The sequence below is a fragment of the Odontomachus brunneus genome, unplaced genomic scaffold (genome assembly GCF_010583005.1).
Source record: "Odontomachus brunneus isolate Ranch 3 - 2012 unplaced genomic scaffold, Obru_v1 Obru_scaffold_224, whole genome shotgun sequence".
NCBI classification, from domain to species: domain Eukaryota; kingdom Metazoa; phylum Arthropoda; class Insecta; order Hymenoptera; family Formicidae; genus Odontomachus; species Odontomachus brunneus.
Window position 1 is genome coordinate 173,187 of NW_022639674.1, and position 22,122 is coordinate 195,308.

Genomic DNA, 22,122 nt, shown 5'->3' on the forward strand with positions numbered 1-22,122 from the left:
TTTATACTCAAACGGATGTGTTATATGTACACGCGATATATACTACGAAATCGTATTATTCGCGCTTGGCTCGCCTCGAGGAAACGTTAACCCCCAAGCGCGTTACACGCGAGTAACGCTTGTAGACCCCTCGTAGTACGTGCCATCGCTTATAAGCCTACTCGTAATTGGATTACGGACTTACGGACACCCGTACACTCCGACATAAAAGTTCAAAGCTAGGGAGGGGGGCACACGTTAAAGATGCAAAAGTGCGCGCTCACGATAAGGCCGCCCATAATAATGACGATGTTAAAAGCCCCTTGTTGTTCGCGGTGTATTTTCACATACAGTCGGGAAACACATTAACCTACATTGTCGGGCGAGTGCGCGATAACAGCAACATCGACGATAAAATAAGAGGGAGAGAGAGAGAGCCTACGTAACCGTAACCAACGTTTTGCCTCCTGAAACGGCACGTGTCGACAAAAGCAGTTCTCTAACCCTCCGCGAAACACGCTCCGTCGCACGCGGTATTTATATAAGGCTACTTGCCTCTCTCGAGCAGCACGTGTTTGGATGACGTTGTGTGCAAGGGAGGGAAAGGCGAGAGGGGAAAAGAGAGAGAGAGAAAAAGAGAGAGAGAGAGAGAGAGAGAGAGAGAGAGAAGGGTGAGTACACCGGTGAATATCTTCTGTAATTTAAATTTCAAAACAGACCACCGTCGAGAACCGCTTGAAAAAATTCAACCTACCCTGTGAAGGGCGATCGATGAGTTTCCGTTCGTACCATCATTTACGCCTTTGTATAATTATCCCATTTCTCTCTCTTCTTTCTGTTTTGCTCTTTTTAACAGGATATATTTCGGATGAAAGAGCGGATGGGAACGTAAATTCACATTAAACGTCTCAATTATGAGATCGAAATCCCGCGGCAAATAAATATAGAGTCGCGCGGCAGCGGCTATAATTCGATGGAGTTTCGATCCTCTCGGCCCGTTTCGTTCCGCTCGAATGGATGCGATTATCCTTATCAATGGGATTATGCAGAGAAAGCGGCGCGAACAGCGCAGCGTGCCCCTTCCTCGACAAAACGGCTCGATGAATCGAGTTACTCGTACGTGAATTATCGAGCGATTGCTCTTGAGAGACAGCGGGATTTTAACTCGTCCGATGAAACGACCCGGGGAAGACGCGTGACGAAAACAATTAATCGCGTTTCTCACGTTGCGCTCCGAAATAACTTCGTTAAGTCGTTACATCAGGCTCTCGCCAGCTGCGAGAGAAGCGTCACCCTCGAGAACAATTTACGTCGCTGTTTGAGTGTATCCACGTGGATAAATCGCGAGACATTAACGTGGGGCAAATTTTCCGCGGAAAAATATTATTATTATATAATATGCCGAACAGTATGTGTGTTAATATATAAGGAGGCTCGTAACATAGTCTTCGATCGCTTCGGCCGCAACTGTACCTTAGGAACCTGTCAGTGAAAAGGTCGTAAGTATATGTACCTGCGCGTCTGGCTTAACGTTCGCGACAGACGAGCGTCCTTTTATGGCAGCGAGCTGCATTCTTGATGGGCTCACGCAAGGTTCACGGCGACCTGACCACTCCGAAAATAACGTCGATCCGATCTGTCCACGTACAATGAACTTGAAACGTCAATACAAATAGACGTGGTACACGGGGTCTGTGCGGACACAAGTTTGTCCCGGCTCTCGAAATCGAACAGACTAAATTAGCTGTCGATTCACTCACCAGACAGCAAATGCTACTTTCAAAGCACGACGCGACGCGTGTAGACGATCCTTCCTCTCTGCGCTAAAAAACAGAAATATGGGCATGGATAGATTTAAGAGTTGTACAAGGAATTAGAGTAACGAGGTTATTGACAAGAGAGGAAGAATGTATATTAAGAAATTGCTGGGAGGAAAAGAACTAGAAGGAAAAGAAAGAGATACTACAATAGAAATGAATGGAACAAAGGAAGCAGTTATACAATTGAGAGATGAAGCAACAAAGTTGGAAGTAGATATAATAAGGGAACGAGATATACAGAATGAGAGGAGAATAAAATTCTAGTAGCAAGATATATCTCTTGTCCACAATCTTGCTTTAATCTTTAAGACGTAATAAATTGACCAACCACAGTCGATGATTTTAAAAATAATGAACTGTGGTTGGTCAATTTCTTACGGCTTAAGAATTAAAGCAAGATTGTGGATAAGGAGATAATAAAATGTATAGAAACATAGAAATAAGGATGAGGGTCTAGGTAGTAATCTAAGCGAAATAAAGAATAAAGTAAGAGCTTTAGTTAAATATGGAAGAAATTAACGATTAAATGTTGGAGAGAATAAGAAGATATGTGACTTGTGCGAACTTGGCACACCATATTTAAAAATGTGACATTTTTTTTAGAGTTCTTGCACTCTCTTGAAAAGTTCTAGAGCTCTATGCAACAATTTTAAATAGTTCCGGTCATTAAATACAAAAAAATAGACTTTTAAAAAAAGGTGCGCTAAGTTCTCGCAGCGTACCTAATCAGTAAAATCAACTATTTCTTTAGAACTATTGGTATATATGATATAGAACTCTAGAACTATTGTAAAACAAACCGGAACTCTAAAAATATAGTTAATTTTACTGATTAGGTGCGCTGCGTGAACATAGCGCACCTTTTTTTGAAAGTCTATTTTTTTGTATTTAATGACCGGAACTATTTAAAATTGTTGCATAGAGCTCTAGAACTTTTCAAGAAAGTGCAAGAACTCTAAAAAAAATGTCACATTTTTGAATATTGTGTGCCAAGTTCACCCAAGTAGATATGTATTTTGTAGGAAAGAACAGAATATGTAATATGAGGCATTACATGGAAAAGTGCCATAGTGTCATAAAAAGTGTGATTTTAGATAAGGATAGAGAAGGAAAATGAAAAAGGATATGGGACAATGAGTTGGAAGTGAAGTAGGTAAAATATTGAGGAAGTTTTGAAAAGAAAGAGATAAGACGTTGAAGAAATAGTGTGGAGAAATGTATGAATAGGAAGTAAAAGATAGTTTTAAAGGAATGTAAGAAAGGGTATGATAAGAGCGAAAAGTTATAATATATAGGGAAGATAGCATAGAATATAAAGGAAAATAGAGTGGAAATATAAGATAATGTGTTAGGAAAAATGGGAAGCAACATATAATAGCTGTGATACTTAGACATTTATTTATTACGAAACAAGGATATGAATAAATGAGTGTAATTAAGATACAAAAATGTAAATCAAGTCCTTTTCTTGACATGTGTAAGCTGAAGTAATAAGTCTATATTACACTGAAAAAAATACTTGTAAATTTATTTGTGAAAAGACTATTCCATAAATAAATTTTCAAGCGTTCCTCCTCAGTATAAAACTATCTTTTCGAGATAGACGACGACGTTTCCGTTGTTGTTCAGGCGCCACCTGACGTATCGGATTGGGAAAACAACAAAGTACGAAGTTAAAATTCGATTTTTCACACTATGTTTTCGTAGTAGCGCGTGCAATTATATTTAGCAACATACACGTGACACACACACACCGCTAATGATCGCGATGATTAAATTCCGAGACGCGGCGCCGTCGCCGGAACTTCGTCGAAGATCGCGCATATGACATCACTGTTTGCCAACGGCGATGGTGGCGCGAGATAAAAAGGAAAAGAGTGAAGAGGAAGAGGAGTGGGAAAAAAAACTGCGCGTGTAAAGGGAACGGTCGCCGTCGTCGTCGTCGCCGCCGTCGCCGTCGCCGTCGCCGTGTCGTCGGAGGCGCTTCAATTGAACTCACTTGAGAGGGTGGATGCGGGGCCGTCCGGCCGCAACTTCCTCGTAAAACGCATCTATCGTACACTGCACTTCGGGACGTGGTGGACGTTTAAGTGATCGTTACGTCTCCTGCCGGCGGAACGGCAGAGGAGACGTCGGCTTGTCGGCTCGTCCGCTCGCCGTATCTCGAAATAGACGCGACAGATGGACGAGGGATGGTGCGACGCGTGGTGCTAGGATTTTATGGATTTAAATTGGCCAAAGGGCGGCGAGAGCTGCATTGCTGCCGCCGTTACTGATGCTACTGCTGCGTGCCCAATTGGCGCGCGCGTGGAAACCGGCTCATTGACTTTTCGAATGAAACCAATTGCCTTCTGCGGCACCGATACACGACCGGTCGTCTGTCTGTGGTGCATGTGTGCGTGTGTATATGTGTGTATGTGTGTGTATCGCACATCCGTTGCAGAAAGTGTCGAGCTAATTTATGTGACTCTGAGTAAATCTATTGGAATAAAATAGGAGATGTAGCACTCTCGAAATTTGTGAAGCGAAATCTCCACACAAAACGAACGAAAATTCACTCGAAGGGATCGTGAAAATATCGCCGCTCGGAATCACAAGAGTGGATGGTTCAGTCAGTTAGAGTGAATTTATCCCTACGTTGATAGAATCCATCAAATTCACTCTTTAGTTTCGAATGAAAATATTCACTTGACGATTCGGAGTGGAATATTCGTTTTATATACGTGGAAAATTATTCGAAAAAAGAAGTCTCAACAGGGTAGTTTACCTATCTACGCCAAAATTTCTTGAAAATCATATTAGCTGCTAATTCAAGCTCTGAGTGCATTAGAAAATGATTTCTTTATTATGTTATAGTTAATAATTAATTTTATGATAAAAGAAAATGGATATTAATACAAAACTATATAAAAAAAATCAAAATATATTTCAAAATACATTTCAAAAAAATTTTTTTTTTCTAAAAAATATATATTTTATATATTAAAAATATGTTTTGGATATTTTTATTTATTTTCTTAAATATCTGGCGAATTTATAATACTTACAAACAGAAGGAACCATGATATTATATAGATTATGTGATAAGAGCAAAATATGATTAATGCATTCTGTGGCAGCAAAGCAAAAAAAAGTTGTCAAAAAAAGGTGATTTTTCTCTAAAATCTTTTCATCGGGAATTGAAAAGCTCTGGATAGTTTGTAGTCATGAATCAAAGGAGTTTATTTGGAATTTTTTCACAAAGAAATTATGACACACATTTTGGAACTTTTCAGTATATTTTACTGCGCCTTATAGCTCAACTAATATGCAATTTCAGTAATGAAAAAAATCATGTAATTTTCTTAAAGTTTAACAAAAGCATACGGAGCAGTTCTAACGTATCTAAATACATATCTTATAATTTCTTTGTAAAAAAATTTCAGTGAAATCCTTTAATTTATGTCTACAAACCATCTAAAGCCTTTAAACAATTAGACCAATATAATTTTCAAAGAATTTGAGAGAAGGACCTTGCTGACACTCCTCCTTTGAAGAGTAACAATAAAATAATAATAACATTTTAGAATGTACCTATGAACTTGCGTACAAAGCATCTCCATCGTTTTAATCTCGTGATTTCTTTTCTTATCGTGTTACAGCAAAAATGCGTGAAAGCACGAGCTCTGTACGACAATATCGCCGAGGCGCCTGACGAATTAGCTTTCCGCAAGGGCGACGTGCTCACCGTGTTGGAGCAGAATACCGCCGGTCTCGAGGGATGGTGGCTATGCGCTTTGCGAGGACGACAGGTAATTAATTATTTTTAATCATTCCTATAAATTACAAAGTACCGACGAATCCCGCGCGAGCAGCTCCACGAGAGTAAGAACATCCGATTACTCGAGCGCGGCGTCTTCGTGATGCACGTAAGAGTCGATGCACCGAAGCGGCTCGGGGAATTTCCGAAGGATAACGAGGCGGTTATTATCACGGAAATGGGACTAACGATCGTGCATCGTCAGCGTCGTAGTTGCTTTCGATCTGGGAGTCTCATCTCTGTGCGATCATAAATATACATATATATATTACTAACTAGACACCCTTGTTTGCTTTTGTTTTAAACAGGCGTCGTGCCTGCGCATTTATAATTCATGAAACGCGTTTCCTCGTGATGAACGAGGCGATTGCCTATCTCTTTGGAATTATTTATGAATGTATCGGTATAAATCTGTTAAGTAGTCCGGAAGATTCACGTCACTTCTTCCGATAGCGCGACCTGATTGCTTTTTTAACCGAGTGGAAAACGTTCAATTTATCTGAGCGGATGTACTCGTCTCTCGGATACTTTAGAAGTGTCACCTCTATGAATGCACAGATTATGTTTGTGTTTCCAAGGATAAACAAATTAATAGAAAATATCGATTTTAACACTTTAAGGCCCAGGCATCGATTCTATTCGAGTAAAATTTTTTTCTTCATAAAATAGTCTTAAAAAGTTACTCTTGACGAAGAGTTTTGTGATTGACCGAATATAGTTGGCAGTCGAGAAATACAATTTTCTGAATGTAGATTGGAATTCCCGAAATAGAGAGTACCTAAATCGTATTACATCAATTTATTATTATTAAATATGAATGACATTTAACAGTAAAAATGAGATATAAATGAACAATGAGAAATATAAGCAGGAAATTTTCAGTTTATACTTTATTTTGTGTGTGCTACAAATATTTGAAAAAAGTATATTACGATTTAGAAGACTGGTGCGATTTTTGACTTCAATCATATTTGGTTGCTCAGACATGAAAATGGCAGTAGTAACATACATATGAGGTTATTACAGTAGCATTTAATCAAGAACAGCTTTCTTGACCATAATTTATAGTAATTATTTCTATATGTGATTATAGTATACGAATATCAAATAATTTTTTCTCAATTTAGAGAAGAAATTTAGAGAGTGTATATTGCGCGGTGGGGCGTAGCGCTGATCATGTTGCGCGCGAATTTAACACGCGATTTACGAGAAGCCTCTTGGAAAACGTTAAAAGGTGAACCCGGGATCTCCGTCCACGTGAACGTGACAGTGTTGACAATCTCGGTATCGTTATTCCACGGAGAGCGCGCACGAAAGGCTCATAGCATCTTGAGATTTATGAGTTACAACTTTGTAACACACTTGAGACGTTGCGTGCCGCGAGGTAAACGTATGAGTTACACGGTGTGCATCCATTTCGCGGCGCCGTTCGTTTCTCAGGACACAACAGGGAAGGGTGCGGTGTTATTTTCAGCTGGATCTTACGGAATTAGACGCGGTGCGAGTTCCGCAGACGTTTAATTGGAGCTGCCCCTCGCTCGCATCCTTCCGTGACACGTGAGTTCATGCTTTTTTCTCGCGGGGAAAAAGTAGTTGAGTGTGAGAACGACGAGCGAGCGGATGCAAAAAGCGCGTTGGAAGACAGGGAAAGTCAATCATGAACATTGACAAAGTGCGTCGAGCTCTGCTGGAGAGAGAAAAACCGACGGCGAGGCATGTGGGATGAAAAATTTACTCACGCGTCGAGCCGGCACACAATCGAGCCGTTATTACATTATTATTTTTTTTTTCTGCTGTAGGGCATCTGTCCAGGAAATCGATTGAGGCTTCTGGTTGGCCAATACGATACGGGGGGCTGTTTGGTTGGCAGCAGAGCCGACCTAACCATTTCAGAGGACGGCGTGCAGAGACACGGGAAGAGGCGTAGCTGGCACGTACAGCCTAATAGGGTGAGTTATTTGTAATGTGAACCTATTCTTAAATAGCATGCGGAAGGCAGTGGGCTCGACGTTGCGGCACACACCACGTTTCGTATTGCCGTGTGTGATTGGCCTCCCTGCGACAACCGGCAGTATTTATTCCGACTTCGTCCGTTTTATCCGATTATCCGAGCTGCGAGGAGAACTCGAGGCCGAATGATTCATGTATCGTCGCACGTTTGTGAATACCATAGTAGCTAAAAACGAAAAGAGAAAGATCTCCCGAGTGACCGTGCTGTCGAAATTTCTTCGTGCATGAAGTTCTGCTCGAAAAGTAGAGTGACAGCCGAGTCGATCGAAGCGGAGTGACTTTTCAATCATATAGAGTGTACTTCTCCACTTCCAATCGTCGAGTAAATATTTCCGTCCGAAATTGAAAAGTGAATCTGACATACTCTGCCTTCAGTGGAACAAATTCACTCAAGTGATTGAAATATTCATACTTCTTTTTCTTCTTCTATATTTTTACTCGTTTTGAATGAGCTTTCACTCCAAGAAATTTACCCAAAAAAGTATAATCTTATCTTTAGTGAAATCTTTTTATATGTGGCATCGAGAGGATTTTTTTTAACTGAAAGGAAAATATTCCAAATATAATATCAATGTCAAAGTTAGGGGAATTTCGTCTTTGTCTACAAGTCTTGTTCTTAATAAAAATTTCAGTAAAAGAGCTTCAGATAAATACTCTTAATTCAAACGGAAAGATGGAAAGAAGCTAATTAATAATGTCTAGTAAATATTAATTCATTTCGTTAGACGAGGAACACTATTTCGGTAAAAATTTTCGTTTGGAATATGAGATTACAGGAAATAGCAACTTTTGCAACCAGACTTCTTATTTTGAATGTTAGAATTTTTTCCTTTTGATTTTAGAAGAATCTTCTCACAGCCATACACACACACACATACACACACACACACATACACACATATATATAAAAGATGATTCCGTTAAGAGTGAGATTATATTTTTTATGAAGAGAAATTTCTTATTCTTTTGGATAATATACATTAGAACATATATTACATTTCCTCTGATTTTAAATATTTTGTATTTTAAATATTTTAAATACTTTATTTTAAATATTTTAAATACTTTGTAGTTTTTTAGTTAAAACATTTATTTCTGTTCCGAATGACGGTATTTTCACGATCGTATCGGGTGAATTTTCGAGTTAAATATTTCATGAAAATTCGAAATAAAAATTTCATGAAATTTAGAGAGTAAAAATGCAGATATCAGAGGAACAAATGCGATTACAATACATAGTCATGAAGGGTTTGTTTACGGGTATTTAAACGCAGTTTCTTTACACCCACGAGGAGAAAATTCTGTACAAGGGGTTGAACGAACGCATGAATACGCCCTTACGACTATAATTCTTCCGTGCGGCGCATTTGAATAGCATTTTATTGGCCTGACTGCGACAGCTGGCTTCTCGAATTAATATATCCGCGATCTGAAAAGGCGCGCAATACAACGGGAACTGCGCTCCCCATCGATCGATTGTGTAAACGCAATTGCAGCAGGGTTTCCCAAACGTCAGATATGTAATCGGTCTAAAAAGAATTATTGATGTTTTCGAGCAAATTTGAACATACGGATGAAACATCATTTGCGTCTCATTGAGTGTCACTTAATTTATGACATATGTATCTTAGCGGCATGTGAAGCGAGTCACACCACAATATTAACATTGAAACTCTAATTACTTCGCGTAGCCATTCACGTATACTAATCAAATAGTCCTAACACGCAGTACTAGCTTTTATTAAGATTTTATAACTGTATGTATTTTTTTATTCATTATTTATTAACTATTCAAAGAAGGAGGATGTGTCAAATTGATAATCCGTCATTGCGACATTAGTATTCGGAAACAAATGTATTATGATTAAAAGACTCTAGTAATTTAATTGTACTGTGTGTTAAAGCTATTCTGCACTGAGAGAAAAAATATCTAAGAAATCAAGAATATTTATTCACTATGAATACTAATAACATATTTATTTCAAATTCTTTTATTTAAATAGAATAAGCTTTCGTGAAAAGTTAAGATTTAAGAAAATGGGCGTTTTCTTATCTAAAAGATATTTTATATTTTGTAATGTAAGTGAATACGTCCTCGTCGAATAAATATATTTCTGTTTCTTAGATATTTTTTCTTTCATTATGCCGGTAGATATGTTTCATGTTTGAATTAACGTGAGTGGTGAGTTTCCCGGATTTATCTGTAACTTCGACTCGGGAGCGATTGCAAAATACTCGCCAGCTATAATTTGGGAAACCCTGCGTCGCAGGAAATCACAATGGGGCGCAGACGGCGGCCCGTCGTGCTCGTGGAGGGCGATCTTCTGCGTCTCCCCGCTCACTGAAACGGAATCTGTCAAAATCAGCTGACTGCCACTTGGTTCGTCTGGCTCTTCACCGCCGCCGCAGCGGCCGCTGTAGGCGCTATATCTGCCCCCGGTGCGCGGTTCAACATCTGTCGCCGACATCAATTCGGTGGAATGAGTATGACAGCACGGTCGATTGGAGCGTTGAATCTGTCCGCTGGATAACGTTCAGAGATGAGAGAAAGGGTTTGTCTTCGTTTAAACGCACATTCCCGATGACTTCCCCCCTGATGTAAATTCGAAATCACCCTGGACGCGACGGCTCCTGCCAAAAAGACCTTGCCATTCCCGTTGCATCGGTGGCGATATGTCGTCGCGTACCATCACGTCGCATCGTGTCGTGCATCGCGTCGCACCCTGCACTCACGAGAGATCTCGATCCCGCAGGATACCCTACAAGGAGCTGTCCTTCCTCGCGCGGAGGTCCGCGCTTGCCCTTATATGTCCGCCGGTCCCACACACAATGTCCGCTCTCTGACGTCGGCGGTGCACCTCAGCCTCCTCCTCTTTGCCTCCTCTCATGCCGGTCGTCTCCGCGGGACTTGAATGCGTGTGGGAACAACACACCCGCGCACAAAGTGGGGTCCCCAGAGTCATCTCGATGGAATGTCTAGAGCGGTTAGGCTCAAAGAAGGGCGGGCGTGTTTCATCGTCCGCCTGTGCGTGTGTGCATGCGTGTCCGCAGGTTCCCTTCCTCGGTTGCATACTCTCGCACACTCCTCTTCCTTCTTCTCCCGAGAATAGCGCGCGGTGCGCGTTTTTGCGAGTAGGCCTCTTCCAGTGGCTGGACGTCTCCTCTTTCGCTCGTCTTTCGCTGTTCTGAAATGCGCGCGAAAAATCGGTGACACAAGACACCTCCGTGCGACATTTCCGCGCATCTCGTGATTTCGCCAACGCGTCCCGAGCGTCAGCAGTGTCCGCGAAGACGCGAGAGAGGAGTCACGCTGCGCAAGACCGTGCAACACAGGCGAAAGGAACTTCATGCAACGGTGATGTTAACTAGAATAACCAGATCGCGGCGCGTTCGCCTCGCTGGGCCCGTAACGTAACCAGTAACGTATGTCGAGTTCGCGTATACGTACTCGGACGCGACAAGTGCGGCGTTTCCGCATGGGCGGTGGAATGTAGGCGCGATTCGAGAAGTACGACGACTCGAGGAACCGATGATTTCTCGACGTGAACGACGGCAGTCGACAAGAGCCAGGATCGCGAATGTCTAGCGCGCGATTTCAATCCGCGCCAGCATAATAATTTACGGCGAATTTCACCCTTTAAGACCCGATATGCATAATTATGTGCACTCTGCGGGTTCCATACGGTTTAGACACACATAATGAATTGGGAGAGTTATTACGGACGGATTTACTCAGTGCTTATATTATTAATTATTTGTATTATTATTTAATATTATTTAGTGCACTCGATTATTGTTATTAATTATTAATTATATTAATTATATAATAATTGCATAATTATACTATTACTGCGTAAATATATTATTATTGCGTTCGTCCATGATTCTCAATTAAGACAGTTTAGTGAGCTTCCAGCTTCATTGTGTCTAAATAGTTTTGCAACTCATTGTACATTTATTTTCCTCTCCAAATTTTTCGTATCGACAAAGTAATGATTCCATCGATATAATACGAGTCAGTCCATTCTAGATGGAGTTATATTCCTCGTCCCGAATTATAAAACAATTTTCCCGCTGAAAAACCGATAATATGGCGATTCTGTGCAGAGCAGAATCGCTGACGCCTAAAATTATGTAGTTTTTCGCGAAAAATAGTACGCAGATTTGTACTTTCTTAATGTTTTATCAATGTTAACTTGACGTATACGGTTGGTGATTTTATGTTCTTTTATGTTATTATAGTTCTTTCATTACAAAACTTATTAATTAATTCTGAGACTAAGACTGAGACACACATACAAACATAAATGTACATAATTATATACATGCCGAAAATCGTACTTTTCGACGGTCACTTTTATTTCGACTACAAAACTTTTCATCCAAACCGTTATTTAAAATTAATTTGTGAAGAAAAAAATTTTACTCGAACCGAATCGATATACCTGAACTTTAAAATGTTAATTGAAAGTTTCCGAATACTTTCGGCCTGAATTCCTCTGGAAGAAATTTTTATTATTTAACTTTTAATGAGACATTTAAATAATAGGAGATATGGTCATTTAACTATCATGAATACCGTGGGAAATTCTTCTATTATTATTACCATATTATTACTCTCGAAATTTCTTGTAACGCGGAATTTCACTCAAAAAGTGGAGTGTCCAGCGCTTTTTCACTCACATAAAGTAAATCCTCCATTCCGATATTCGGGTGAATATTTTCCCTCGAAATTGAACAGTGAATATGATGTATTCCACCGTCACAGGAATATATTCACTGCAATCGATTGAAACATTCGTTCGTATGAAGTTAAAGTGCACTCTAAGCTTAAGTGAAACATTCACTCTTGCGCTTCCGGGTGGCAGTATTTTCACTATCGCTCTTCGAGTGAAAATACTGCTACTTTTCCTTATTTTGAGTGAGATTCCCACTTCAGAAAATTAGGAAGTATTTTTATTATCTTCATCGCTCCCGCGTCCCTCACATTTTTCACTGCTTAGTCGAACTTTAACCCGGCACGAGTATTTAAATTACTCATCAATTATCCTCGGGGTCTCATTGGCTTATCGGTTGAATGCCGAAAGAGTTGTGTGCATTTAGATCCTTATCCTCACGGCGATTTGCAAATTCAGTCGCATTCAAACGTCAAAGGACTTTATTTTCGCGTTTAGCTCGCGAGGACAATTCTGAGACGAGATGACGGTGGAGTTTGCGATGCGTGTTTGTCCCGCGGCAACCGCGATATCCTGCCGTACCTTCAAAGGCTGCAGGAACACGGAGAACAAAACAAACGATTTCTCGCCCGGGGCGCAAGCACTCCTTGAGACTGCCACCGATGATGGCGAGTAGGCAAACTGCACCGCGCCAGCCGTTGCACCGGCTGAAAATGGCATGGAAAAAGGAGAAAGAAGCAACGGGACAGACAGAGGCAAGCGGAGAGATCGAGGAAGACAAACTCGGCCGAGACAGGAGTTGTCTGCTACGTGGGCTGGCGAGTTGTCTTTAACGGCCGGTATCAACGAACTGTAAAACTCGCGCGCGAGCGTGGGATTGTTCACTCGTTCAGTGCTAACTAACATGTTTGCACGAGCAGTGACACGACGGTGCAAAATCCTGCTTGGCCATTTTTACCGCGTGGATTCGAAGCTTTCGTTTCTCCGCGAACGGACCAGACGCCAACGCGACTTTTTGCAAGTTTCGTCTGCGGATCTGCAAGAGGCAGGCGAAACGAGGAAGATAAAAAGAGAGAGAGAAAGAAAAAGAGGAAGCAATCTCATTTTACGATACGTACTCGGTCTCTGTGTACTCAAAAAATGTTTTGCCGGTCCAAGTAGAATTCTAAATGTCGCAGTTAAAATTTATCGCCATTTTTTGTAGCTGCTAGAACATTATCTGTGGTACGCGAAATTTAAAGTAACAGCAATTTAGTAGTATCTGCACGAAGAAAATGTCATGTTTTTCTTTCATATAAATTCTTTTCAATTTTATTAGTCCAGGAAAAATAGACTGTCAGTAAGATCTATATTGTTAAGGAGCATAGTAAATTGTCAGAAATATAGCAAATGTTTCTATTTAATCCCTAAAATACAAGCGGCACATATTTGAAAAGATAGTCAAATACGTAAAATGTCGATTTATTCCTCATTGTTAGAAAATCCTATATATAGTAATTTTTTTGCTATAAAATTCCCTCTGTGTGCAAGCAAATTTAGTTGAGTGCGAGGATTATACATTCGTTTGTCTCTCTCATCGTCAGTTTTTTTCGCCCAGCACCAGTCACTTTTATTAGAAGTGGTGACTGGGTTTAATCTGCTTGCTGAATTTTACAAATAGTTCAAATAGAAATTCTGCTTCTGTCATCTATATCGATCAAACACAAAACGTGTTTACCAGTCACACTTGTCCATCTTAGCTAATTTCTCATATATAGATAATTTTCGCTATGCCTATAAGACCATTTTTTTGAGTGTGGGCTAACGAATCAGTTGTTTTCCGAGTGACTCGAGGCGAGAGAGCCGGCGGAACTCGACTTCCGAGGACTCGAGCACTCGTCAGAAGCCGCGACAGTAGCTGGCTGTTGCTTCTTCGTCGAAAGACCATCACGGTCGTTTATTAAAGAGACAATAAGCGATGTTATCTCGCGTAATAAACCGGCGCTCGCGCACACGCCATCGTTGAGGATCCTATTATCGTGCGCGATTTCGATCTCTCTGTCTCTCTCTCTTTCTCTCTCTCTCTCTCTCTCTTTTTCTCTCTCTCTTTCACCCACGACATTGGACGCGCTCTCATCGCCCGCGCTTCCCGATTGGATCTGATGGGTTTATTGATATTTTTATTGGTAGTTTGGTGCACGGAACTGACAAGCCACGTCATTACACAGTGATATTGATCGCGATACAGCGCGCTCGGGAGAAGCGACTAATTGTTTTGTCTTATCGTTGGGAATCTGCGTGGTTTCTCTTCGCGCGAGCGCGGCGTTTTGCACTCCCGCTTGTTTACACGCAAACTGCTCCCTTTCTCCTCAGGGTATGTTTTACCATTCGGTTGCGTTGCGTTTCCGTACGGAAAAGGCGCGTCCCGAGTCCCATAAGTTGCACGGCGAGTACTTTATAACGGCGGGGCTTAACGCGGTTATGACTTCGCTTACGTCTAGGAAGCGATTCACGCGGACCCGGCTGTGGTGCACGCGAACTTATTAGCCGACGTGAAATACAGTCGTTACCGAAATTCACCACGACAAGCCCGTAAAATGTGACACTGACGCGATTTACGAGAGCAGCGGATTTTTCGCTGCAGTGGGAAGGTACGGTACTGCGAATTTTTTCCCTCTCAAGCACACGGGAAAAAAATTCCAGTCTGTGCTACTGAATGGAGACCAGATGAAAATTCAGCGACGTGAAATGATATCTCTGTTAGCGCAACCGAAAATGTGTGTTTGAACATTCAGCCGTGTTAAAATTTGGTTGTACTAACTGAGGACAATTGTCTAAATCCTAGGAATTTTACAACCTCTACTACCAAGTTTTTCTGGTTTTCTGGCCCTTATTCTCATCAGACAATGGAAAATTCAGTTACACCAACGGAATTTTTTTCTGCGCGGAAAAAGAAATTTTTGTTCGAATAACTGAATGGAAACCAGATGAAAAATTTGTTGACGAGAAATAATATCTCTGTTAAGCCTGATCTACAATATGCTCTTTGCGTTCTGTTTCTTATCTTCTGTCTTTTTCTGCCTTAAAGCTTAAGGTTTGAGTCAGAAAGAGATAAAGAGAAAAAAGCAGGAAGTAAAGAGTATATTGTAGATCAGGCTTTACCATGACTAAACATTCGTTTGAACATTTAACTGCATTAAAAGTTTTCGGTTGAGATAACTGAGAGCAACTGGCTGAGCCTCCCACAGAAATCTTTCTATAACCGAGTTTTCTGATTCCCATCTGATCTAATAACAGAAAATTCAACTGCACTTATAAAGTTGTTTTTTCTACGCATGTAAATGTGCAAATTCTCGATATGCGTACCACGACACTGGCTTGATTTTATGAATTTTCATCAACACCGCGAAACGCGCGTCATATTTGTCACATTGTTGAGATAAACAAGGAAAAGCTCCCGTGATCGTGCCGGAAAATTCTTATCACTGCGTGAGACAGGCCGAAAGTTCTAGATCCGTAGATGGTGGGAAGCCTCCTTCCGCGTTTCCATGGAAACCGTCTTTCTATCTCCCCTTAGCTCCCCTCTCTTTATCTCTCTAGCTCTTTCTCTCTCTATCTATCTATCTATCTATCTCTCTTTCCTTTCCCTTTTATTTCTCCCTTCCTCCCATTCTCTTCTCACCCCTATCAGGGGCGGATAAAGTCGCTGTCTGCCACTGTTCCAGTAACGGATTTTCCAATAACCATGCCAAACAGTCGTTTCGTCGAGAATTCCCCGAATTCCACAAATTTCTAATTATCACGAATAATTGGATGAGCAAATGGCTCACTTCCCCGGTCATCCATTTTACGCGACAAAAATTCACAGCTGCAAGACTCACCCCTCGACTGTAATCGAGGTTGCAAATATCTTCTCTCGTTTAGGGTCCTGCGAGCTCTAAATCCGCCACTGTTCCGCTCTCTTCTCTTCTCGCGCTTTCTCCCGTAGTAGCTCGTCGTGGCGTAATATGCCTTTCACAGTTAGTGCCACGACGCCGGTATCGACCGACGTGTTATACCCCTCTGACCGTACTCCACTCCCTTCTCTTCGGTTCCAGTAGAGGCCTCTCGAGCGCGCTCCAACCTTCCTCCTCCACTCCTCCCTCCTACACCACCCTCCTTCCTTCTAGCGCTCTCTCGCACCCTCGCACTCCACTACTACGCTCCACTACGATAGTACTATTCGATTCATAATAACAAAGGACACTCGCGTGCAGCTTTAATTCACGTGGTGGAGCGCGTTCGGCGCCGCGCTTCTTCGACGACGACGCTTCTGTTGTTTGATTCTATGCTCACGTGGCGGCGTTTGATCGATCAATGACATCCGATTGATTCATCGCTGATCGCATATTCGTATTTGACGACACGCACGTTTGACCTTCCCTCCATGCTGATTCAAATGTTCTATCGACTCAGATCGCCGCAAGTTTCTCACAAACGCACTCGGCCAAGCACTCAAACGGGGTCGAAATGATTTGTCGGGGGTGGTTTCGAAGACGTAGGATGGGTGGGTCCTGTTCGCTTGCCAACTACAACTGACCCAGATTCCATCGAATCCTCGGCGATCCTGGACAGGGCAGCGTTAAGGCATGCGACTCTTCTTCTTCCCCGTTGCCCCTCGGAATACGCGATAAGTCTAGTTGGTCGAAAACTCTTAGCCGTGAGTAAAAGCCTTAGTTGTTCCACTTCGGCAACGAAACCGGCCATCGACGGGAAATTGCAGATTGCCGGGGGCCGGCGAGCGAGCTTTTACCACGATATCGTGGTCGAGACTGCTCCGTTTTATGCACTGGGCGTGTCCGGCGTTTCCTCTAACGTCGCGATGCAGTTCTAGTTTCTCTGCATTTTTACCGCTATGTGCGCATCGTAAATTTGATTTTGCAGATATGGCTTATTTTGCAAAATGTGTATCGTCGAGGAAAGGACAGATATTTCTTCAGGGAAAATCTAGAATGTGCGATAATAATTTTCATGATTTCCCCTCTCTGTATTTTTATAAATATAATAATATACTCAGGAAATATTATATATTCATTACATACATTACACTGTGAAAAATAAAAAAATAAAAAAATATTTGTGTGGTGGGTACTAATAATACTTAAATGTAAATTTTTTCGTTCAAACAGAATATACAATTGTTTTCGTGAAAAAGTACAGAACTACTTAAGAAAAGAAAACATAAGGTAACAATATCTATCTGTAAATACATACCTAATGTTGGACATTCTTATTATTTTGATCTTTAAATACGAATATTTAAACTTTTAGTATAAAAATATATATTGAATATATTATGATCTCTCTATATTTTGAAAACTTAAATATTCATATTTAAAAACCAAAACAATAAAAATAAAAATAAAAATGTCTAAAAAATGGATACTTTTTTTATATTTTATTATTCGAAAAAAAATTTGTTTTCAATGCAAAGATACACATAAATATGTTATATGTGCCCGCTGAATAAATACTATACTTTTTATTTTTTAGATATTTCTTCTCTCAATGTATACATAATTATATACATAATATAATAATACACAGAAAGAAAGATATTAATTAAATTTCTGTGTGTGGTAAATTATAAACGAACCAGAAATTCTGTTTGAAGTTACCGTTTGAAGTTATTTCCAGAATATTTTTTAAGTTAACAAGACTTCTGTTAATTTAAACAAAATTTTGGTAACGTCACCATTTTGGTAACCAGAATTTTCTTGTTCATAATTTACAACCAAATGGTTTTCTTTGTGTATTCATAAAAATTTCTATTCATAGCGCAAGGAGACGCGTTTACTGGTGTTTATTCACCTACAAAGGAGAAACCTTGCCACCGGTATTACAAATTTTCATTACGAGAGAGAAAGTCCGCAACTCTTATTTATCGTTTGTGCACGAGAAGCTCGCGAAAAGTGAAAAATGAAAAAAAAATAGAGAGAGCCGGAGAAAAGTGCGGTGCACTTGAGCGTAATTCAAAGATTGGAGGGGAGAGCTTCTATTATTGCAAATCAACGGCCGATGAGCTCCCGAGATTACGTTCTCTTGGGGGAATATTCCCCCTTTCCTCCCCATATTTACCCGCTCAGCGACGCTTCATATCGGCGTCTCCTCCCGGCGTTTTATCAGCAAAATTACATTTTCCCGGACGGTTCAACGGCCGAAATGTGCAAGCTCGCAGGGCTCGGTGGCTGTGGTGGCTATTAAATCCAGCCGGTGATTACACGTCTAATTTTACGATACGGCAGCGTTGAAGTATACGTAAGCAGTTACGTCCTGTGTGGTGTCTCTCGCGGAATACATTAGGTTTCTCACCTTGTGTTCTCACCTAAGAGACACGGCGCGCTGACGATTTCGCCGATAGATAAATGGCAAAAGAAAAAACCGAAATTGCCTTTTTGCCGTGAGTTCTCTGTCTCTCTCTCTCTCTCTCTCTCTCTCTGCCCTCCCTCCTCCTCTTTCTTTCTGGTTTCGCAGAAAACTCAATTAGCGATCTCGCAGAATTAATCCCCGACTGCGGTAACCACGCTCGGACGAGGTCCTCAAGAGATTACTTGGCGCACGGCGGGAAGAGTAACGGCTGATTGGCGTTCGCATAGATAACTTCGTTACCGAGTTCCAGCGCGGCTTACGTGGATTTGGCCGCGTCTATGGGATTGCACGTACTCGACGCGCAGCATTTTCCCGCGTCGATCAGCGCGCGTGTCTTTGAAAAAAAAACACAATCCTCCACGGGGTTAACTCACTCGGTTACGCGCGGAGGTGATCCGCTCGTCGTTAGCGATTTACAACCTGCGCGCTCGCAGATCGAACTGGCTGACACAACAGCTGCGAGCGGTCGCAGCTGGTAATGGTGAAACGTAACCGACAGTATGGGCTACGGGGATGATTAGTCGGGGAATATAATTAATCGCTCGTCCACTCGATATGATGCAGGTTGTCACACCGCAGAAGTGCGGAGATGTCTACCTCTACGACCTGCCAGCGAGCCGGGGCAGTCCTGCGCCACCATCCCGACACGATTCAGTCCTCATCTCGAACAATGAGCACTCGCACAATACGGGTACGTATTATTCGCGAGCTACAGTCTGCCTGTGCCGGAATGGTTCGTCGCGATAAAGCGACCGTCTGCGAAAGTTTATTCATTAATTGAGATATCGATTAACACTTCGCGTCTCTCTCTTTCTTCTCTTTTCTGTTTTTCTCCCTTTCAACGTGAGAACAAGCGCCGAGAGTTGGTTCTCGCTAATAAACAGAGAGATTTTTGCCGATTTAAATCACAGAGATGAAAATTCAATTCCCGGAATTAATTCGTTCGATACGGTCGGAGTGCTCTCGGAACTCCCGTGTTAGATTCGTTTAGTCTCGTTGTTATCTTGATCCATCCGCACAGGACGGTACATTGGCAACACGCGGACGACTTCTTCCGCGAATGACAACGCGAACGGGGGTGGTGACTCGAACGAATGCTACGATGTGCCACCACGCGCGATTCCCGTGATCCCGTCGCCAGCCAGCAGCCCAAGCCCGGCCCCGTCGTGCTACGACATCCCACGGCCGCCGACCTCCTGCACGCCTAATTCCAATTGCTCCACCGGCTCCGGCATTACGCCTCTGGATTGCTACGACGTGCCGCGACCTTTGCAACCCCTCACACCCAGCAGCTCGGCCTCCAGCCTCACCAACGACGGATCCCTCAGCGGCTCGAACAGGTATCGTCTTTGCATTTCCGCGATGCGTCGCATTATTCAAACGGATTCCACGTGTGTTGCATAACGACGCTCTCTCTTTCTCTCCTTCGCTCTCTCTCTCTCTCTCTCTTCCTCTGTTGGCTCTAATGGATTGTCTACGATCCATCTTGGATCGCTGAGTATTCGAGAACCTCTAACTTTAAACGTTTCAGAGTCTGGCCAAATAAATCACGAACTGAACAAAGTTTTAAGAATCTTGTAAAGTGTGTGATTTAAAACAAAGTAGGGCAAAGTAGAGCGTGGGAGTTTGAAGTTTTTCCAGTCTCTAGTAGCTGAAGATCGTAACTCGTGTACTTTTTTAATCCTTTGCGTTCCAAGGTTGTCAAAAACCGGCATAATATAAGAGATTTCTAAATTAGTTTTGAGACCAGCGGCAGTAATTTAGATTCAGAATTACAACCAGAGTGACACCACTGCATCGTTTTTCCAGTTTCAATGGGAAATTTTGGATGCCACTCTTCTAGAATGCAAAGGGTTAAAAATTGTATGCATACACATTGCCGCTTAATAATGAATTTAAAAATACCATCGGTCTAAATTTGTCACCGCTTCGTCGCATGTATAACGTTCTCTATATTTCAGATCAAGTTTGGCCGCTCCTGATTACGATGTACCCCGACCACGTCTTCCAGCTTCCTCATTACCGTCCCGGCATAACACTCCCATACCGAAGACCCCGACACCACCGCCGCCCACGCAACAAATCTATGACGTGCCAGTGAGTAAGGAGCTCCCGCTAGAACTGGACTCTGCCCTGGAAGGCTTACAGAGGTTGCAGAGCGAGGCGTCCGCCGCGATAGCGAGGCTACTGGGCTTCGTGAGCCCCGGCTGGAGAACGCCGCAGCGACTAGACGCCACACTTATGGACCTCAGGCTGGCTGCTCTTAGACTGAGAACGTCTCTGCATGATCTCGCCGAATTCGCAGAAGGTGATTCACCTTTCGCACATTATTTTCACTTACTTGGTTTCTTCAGAAAAATTGATGACATCCTACGGCACTTCCCATAATAACAAAATAACGATTCCGTAGTTGTAACAAATATTTTCGCCAAGGTTTTTATTTTCATTATTTTAAGTTCAACAATTATCTATACATATATCTGAAATTATCTAATTTCATATATTTAATTCGAAAATTTATATACGTTCCTCGTCGAAATTTCCTTGTAATCTTATGAAATTGTTGTTATGAAATATTTCGAAAGTTGAATATGATATATAGGTACGCTGGGTAACGCGGGGAAAGCTCCTGATAAGGGTCTGGCGACGAAATTACGGCCGTTGGTGAAGGCGCTTCGTGATTCCGACAAGCTCGTGCAGGAAGCTGCCACCGAATTGGACACGATAGAATGGGACGCGAGTAAGCTATGTCGTGGCGGTGGCGATACACCGACACCTACTAATGGACCCCCGGCCTCGTTATTACCACCTGCACAGCCGGATCCCCTCGATCAGCTGATCGCGTGCGCTCGAGCACTCACGGAAGACGTTCGTCAGGTTGCCAGTTTCATTCAAGTGAGTATCTTTCACAGCACCGTAATGTATACTCGTTTTTAACGATTTCTAATCTCGAATCGTCGCTGGTAATTATTTCCTCGAATCGTTTCAATTAAAAAAAAATGAGGAAAATTAATTGATATAAATAATCAGCGGCATGACTTTCTATCGCTTTCTCTCTAAATATGTGTGTATGCACAGGGAAATTCCACGTTGCTCTTCAAACGAGCGTCCATCATCTCCACGGGCAGTAGCAACAACAGCGGCGCCGGCGAGGATTACGATTACGTAAATCTAGATTCACGAGAGGTCGTGGCGAAGCAGCGAGAAGAATTGAGGGCTTCGTTGCCGCAGGAGCTGCGCAACAATTACGATTTGCTGGTGTCCGAGGCGGACAATGCGGCGATTCAGATGGCACCCACGACACCTACGCCCATGGACCCCAACGACAAGCAGCTATTAGCCTTCTATGCTGCTCAGGTGATCACGCACGGCGCGCACCTGACTCACGCAATCGACGCCTTGCTGCAAACGGTCGAGCACAATCAACCACCCAAGGCGAGTGTGCTGGAAA

General features: G+C 42.2%; 1 protein-coding gene across 1 annotated transcript in view; it reads left to right on the forward strand.

Moving 5' to 3' along the window:
* LOC116852418 (breast cancer anti-estrogen resistance protein 1) overlaps positions 1-22,122 on the forward strand; it is a 57,408-nt gene that overhangs the window by 30,827 nt on the left and 4,459 nt on the right. The window contains exons 2-8 of the mRNA XM_032832755.1: positions 5,441-5,590; positions 7,398-7,547; positions 19,236-19,362; positions 19,693-20,011; positions 20,633-20,979; positions 21,274-21,566; positions 21,750-22,106. Coding sequence (XP_032688646.1) covers positions 5,441-5,590; positions 7,398-7,547; positions 19,236-19,362; positions 19,693-20,011; positions 20,633-20,979; positions 21,274-21,566; positions 21,750-22,106 — 1,743 coding nt within the window. The remainder of the gene's footprint in view (positions 1-5,440; positions 5,591-7,397; positions 7,548-19,235; positions 19,363-19,692; positions 20,012-20,632; positions 20,980-21,273; positions 21,567-21,749; positions 22,107-22,122) is intronic.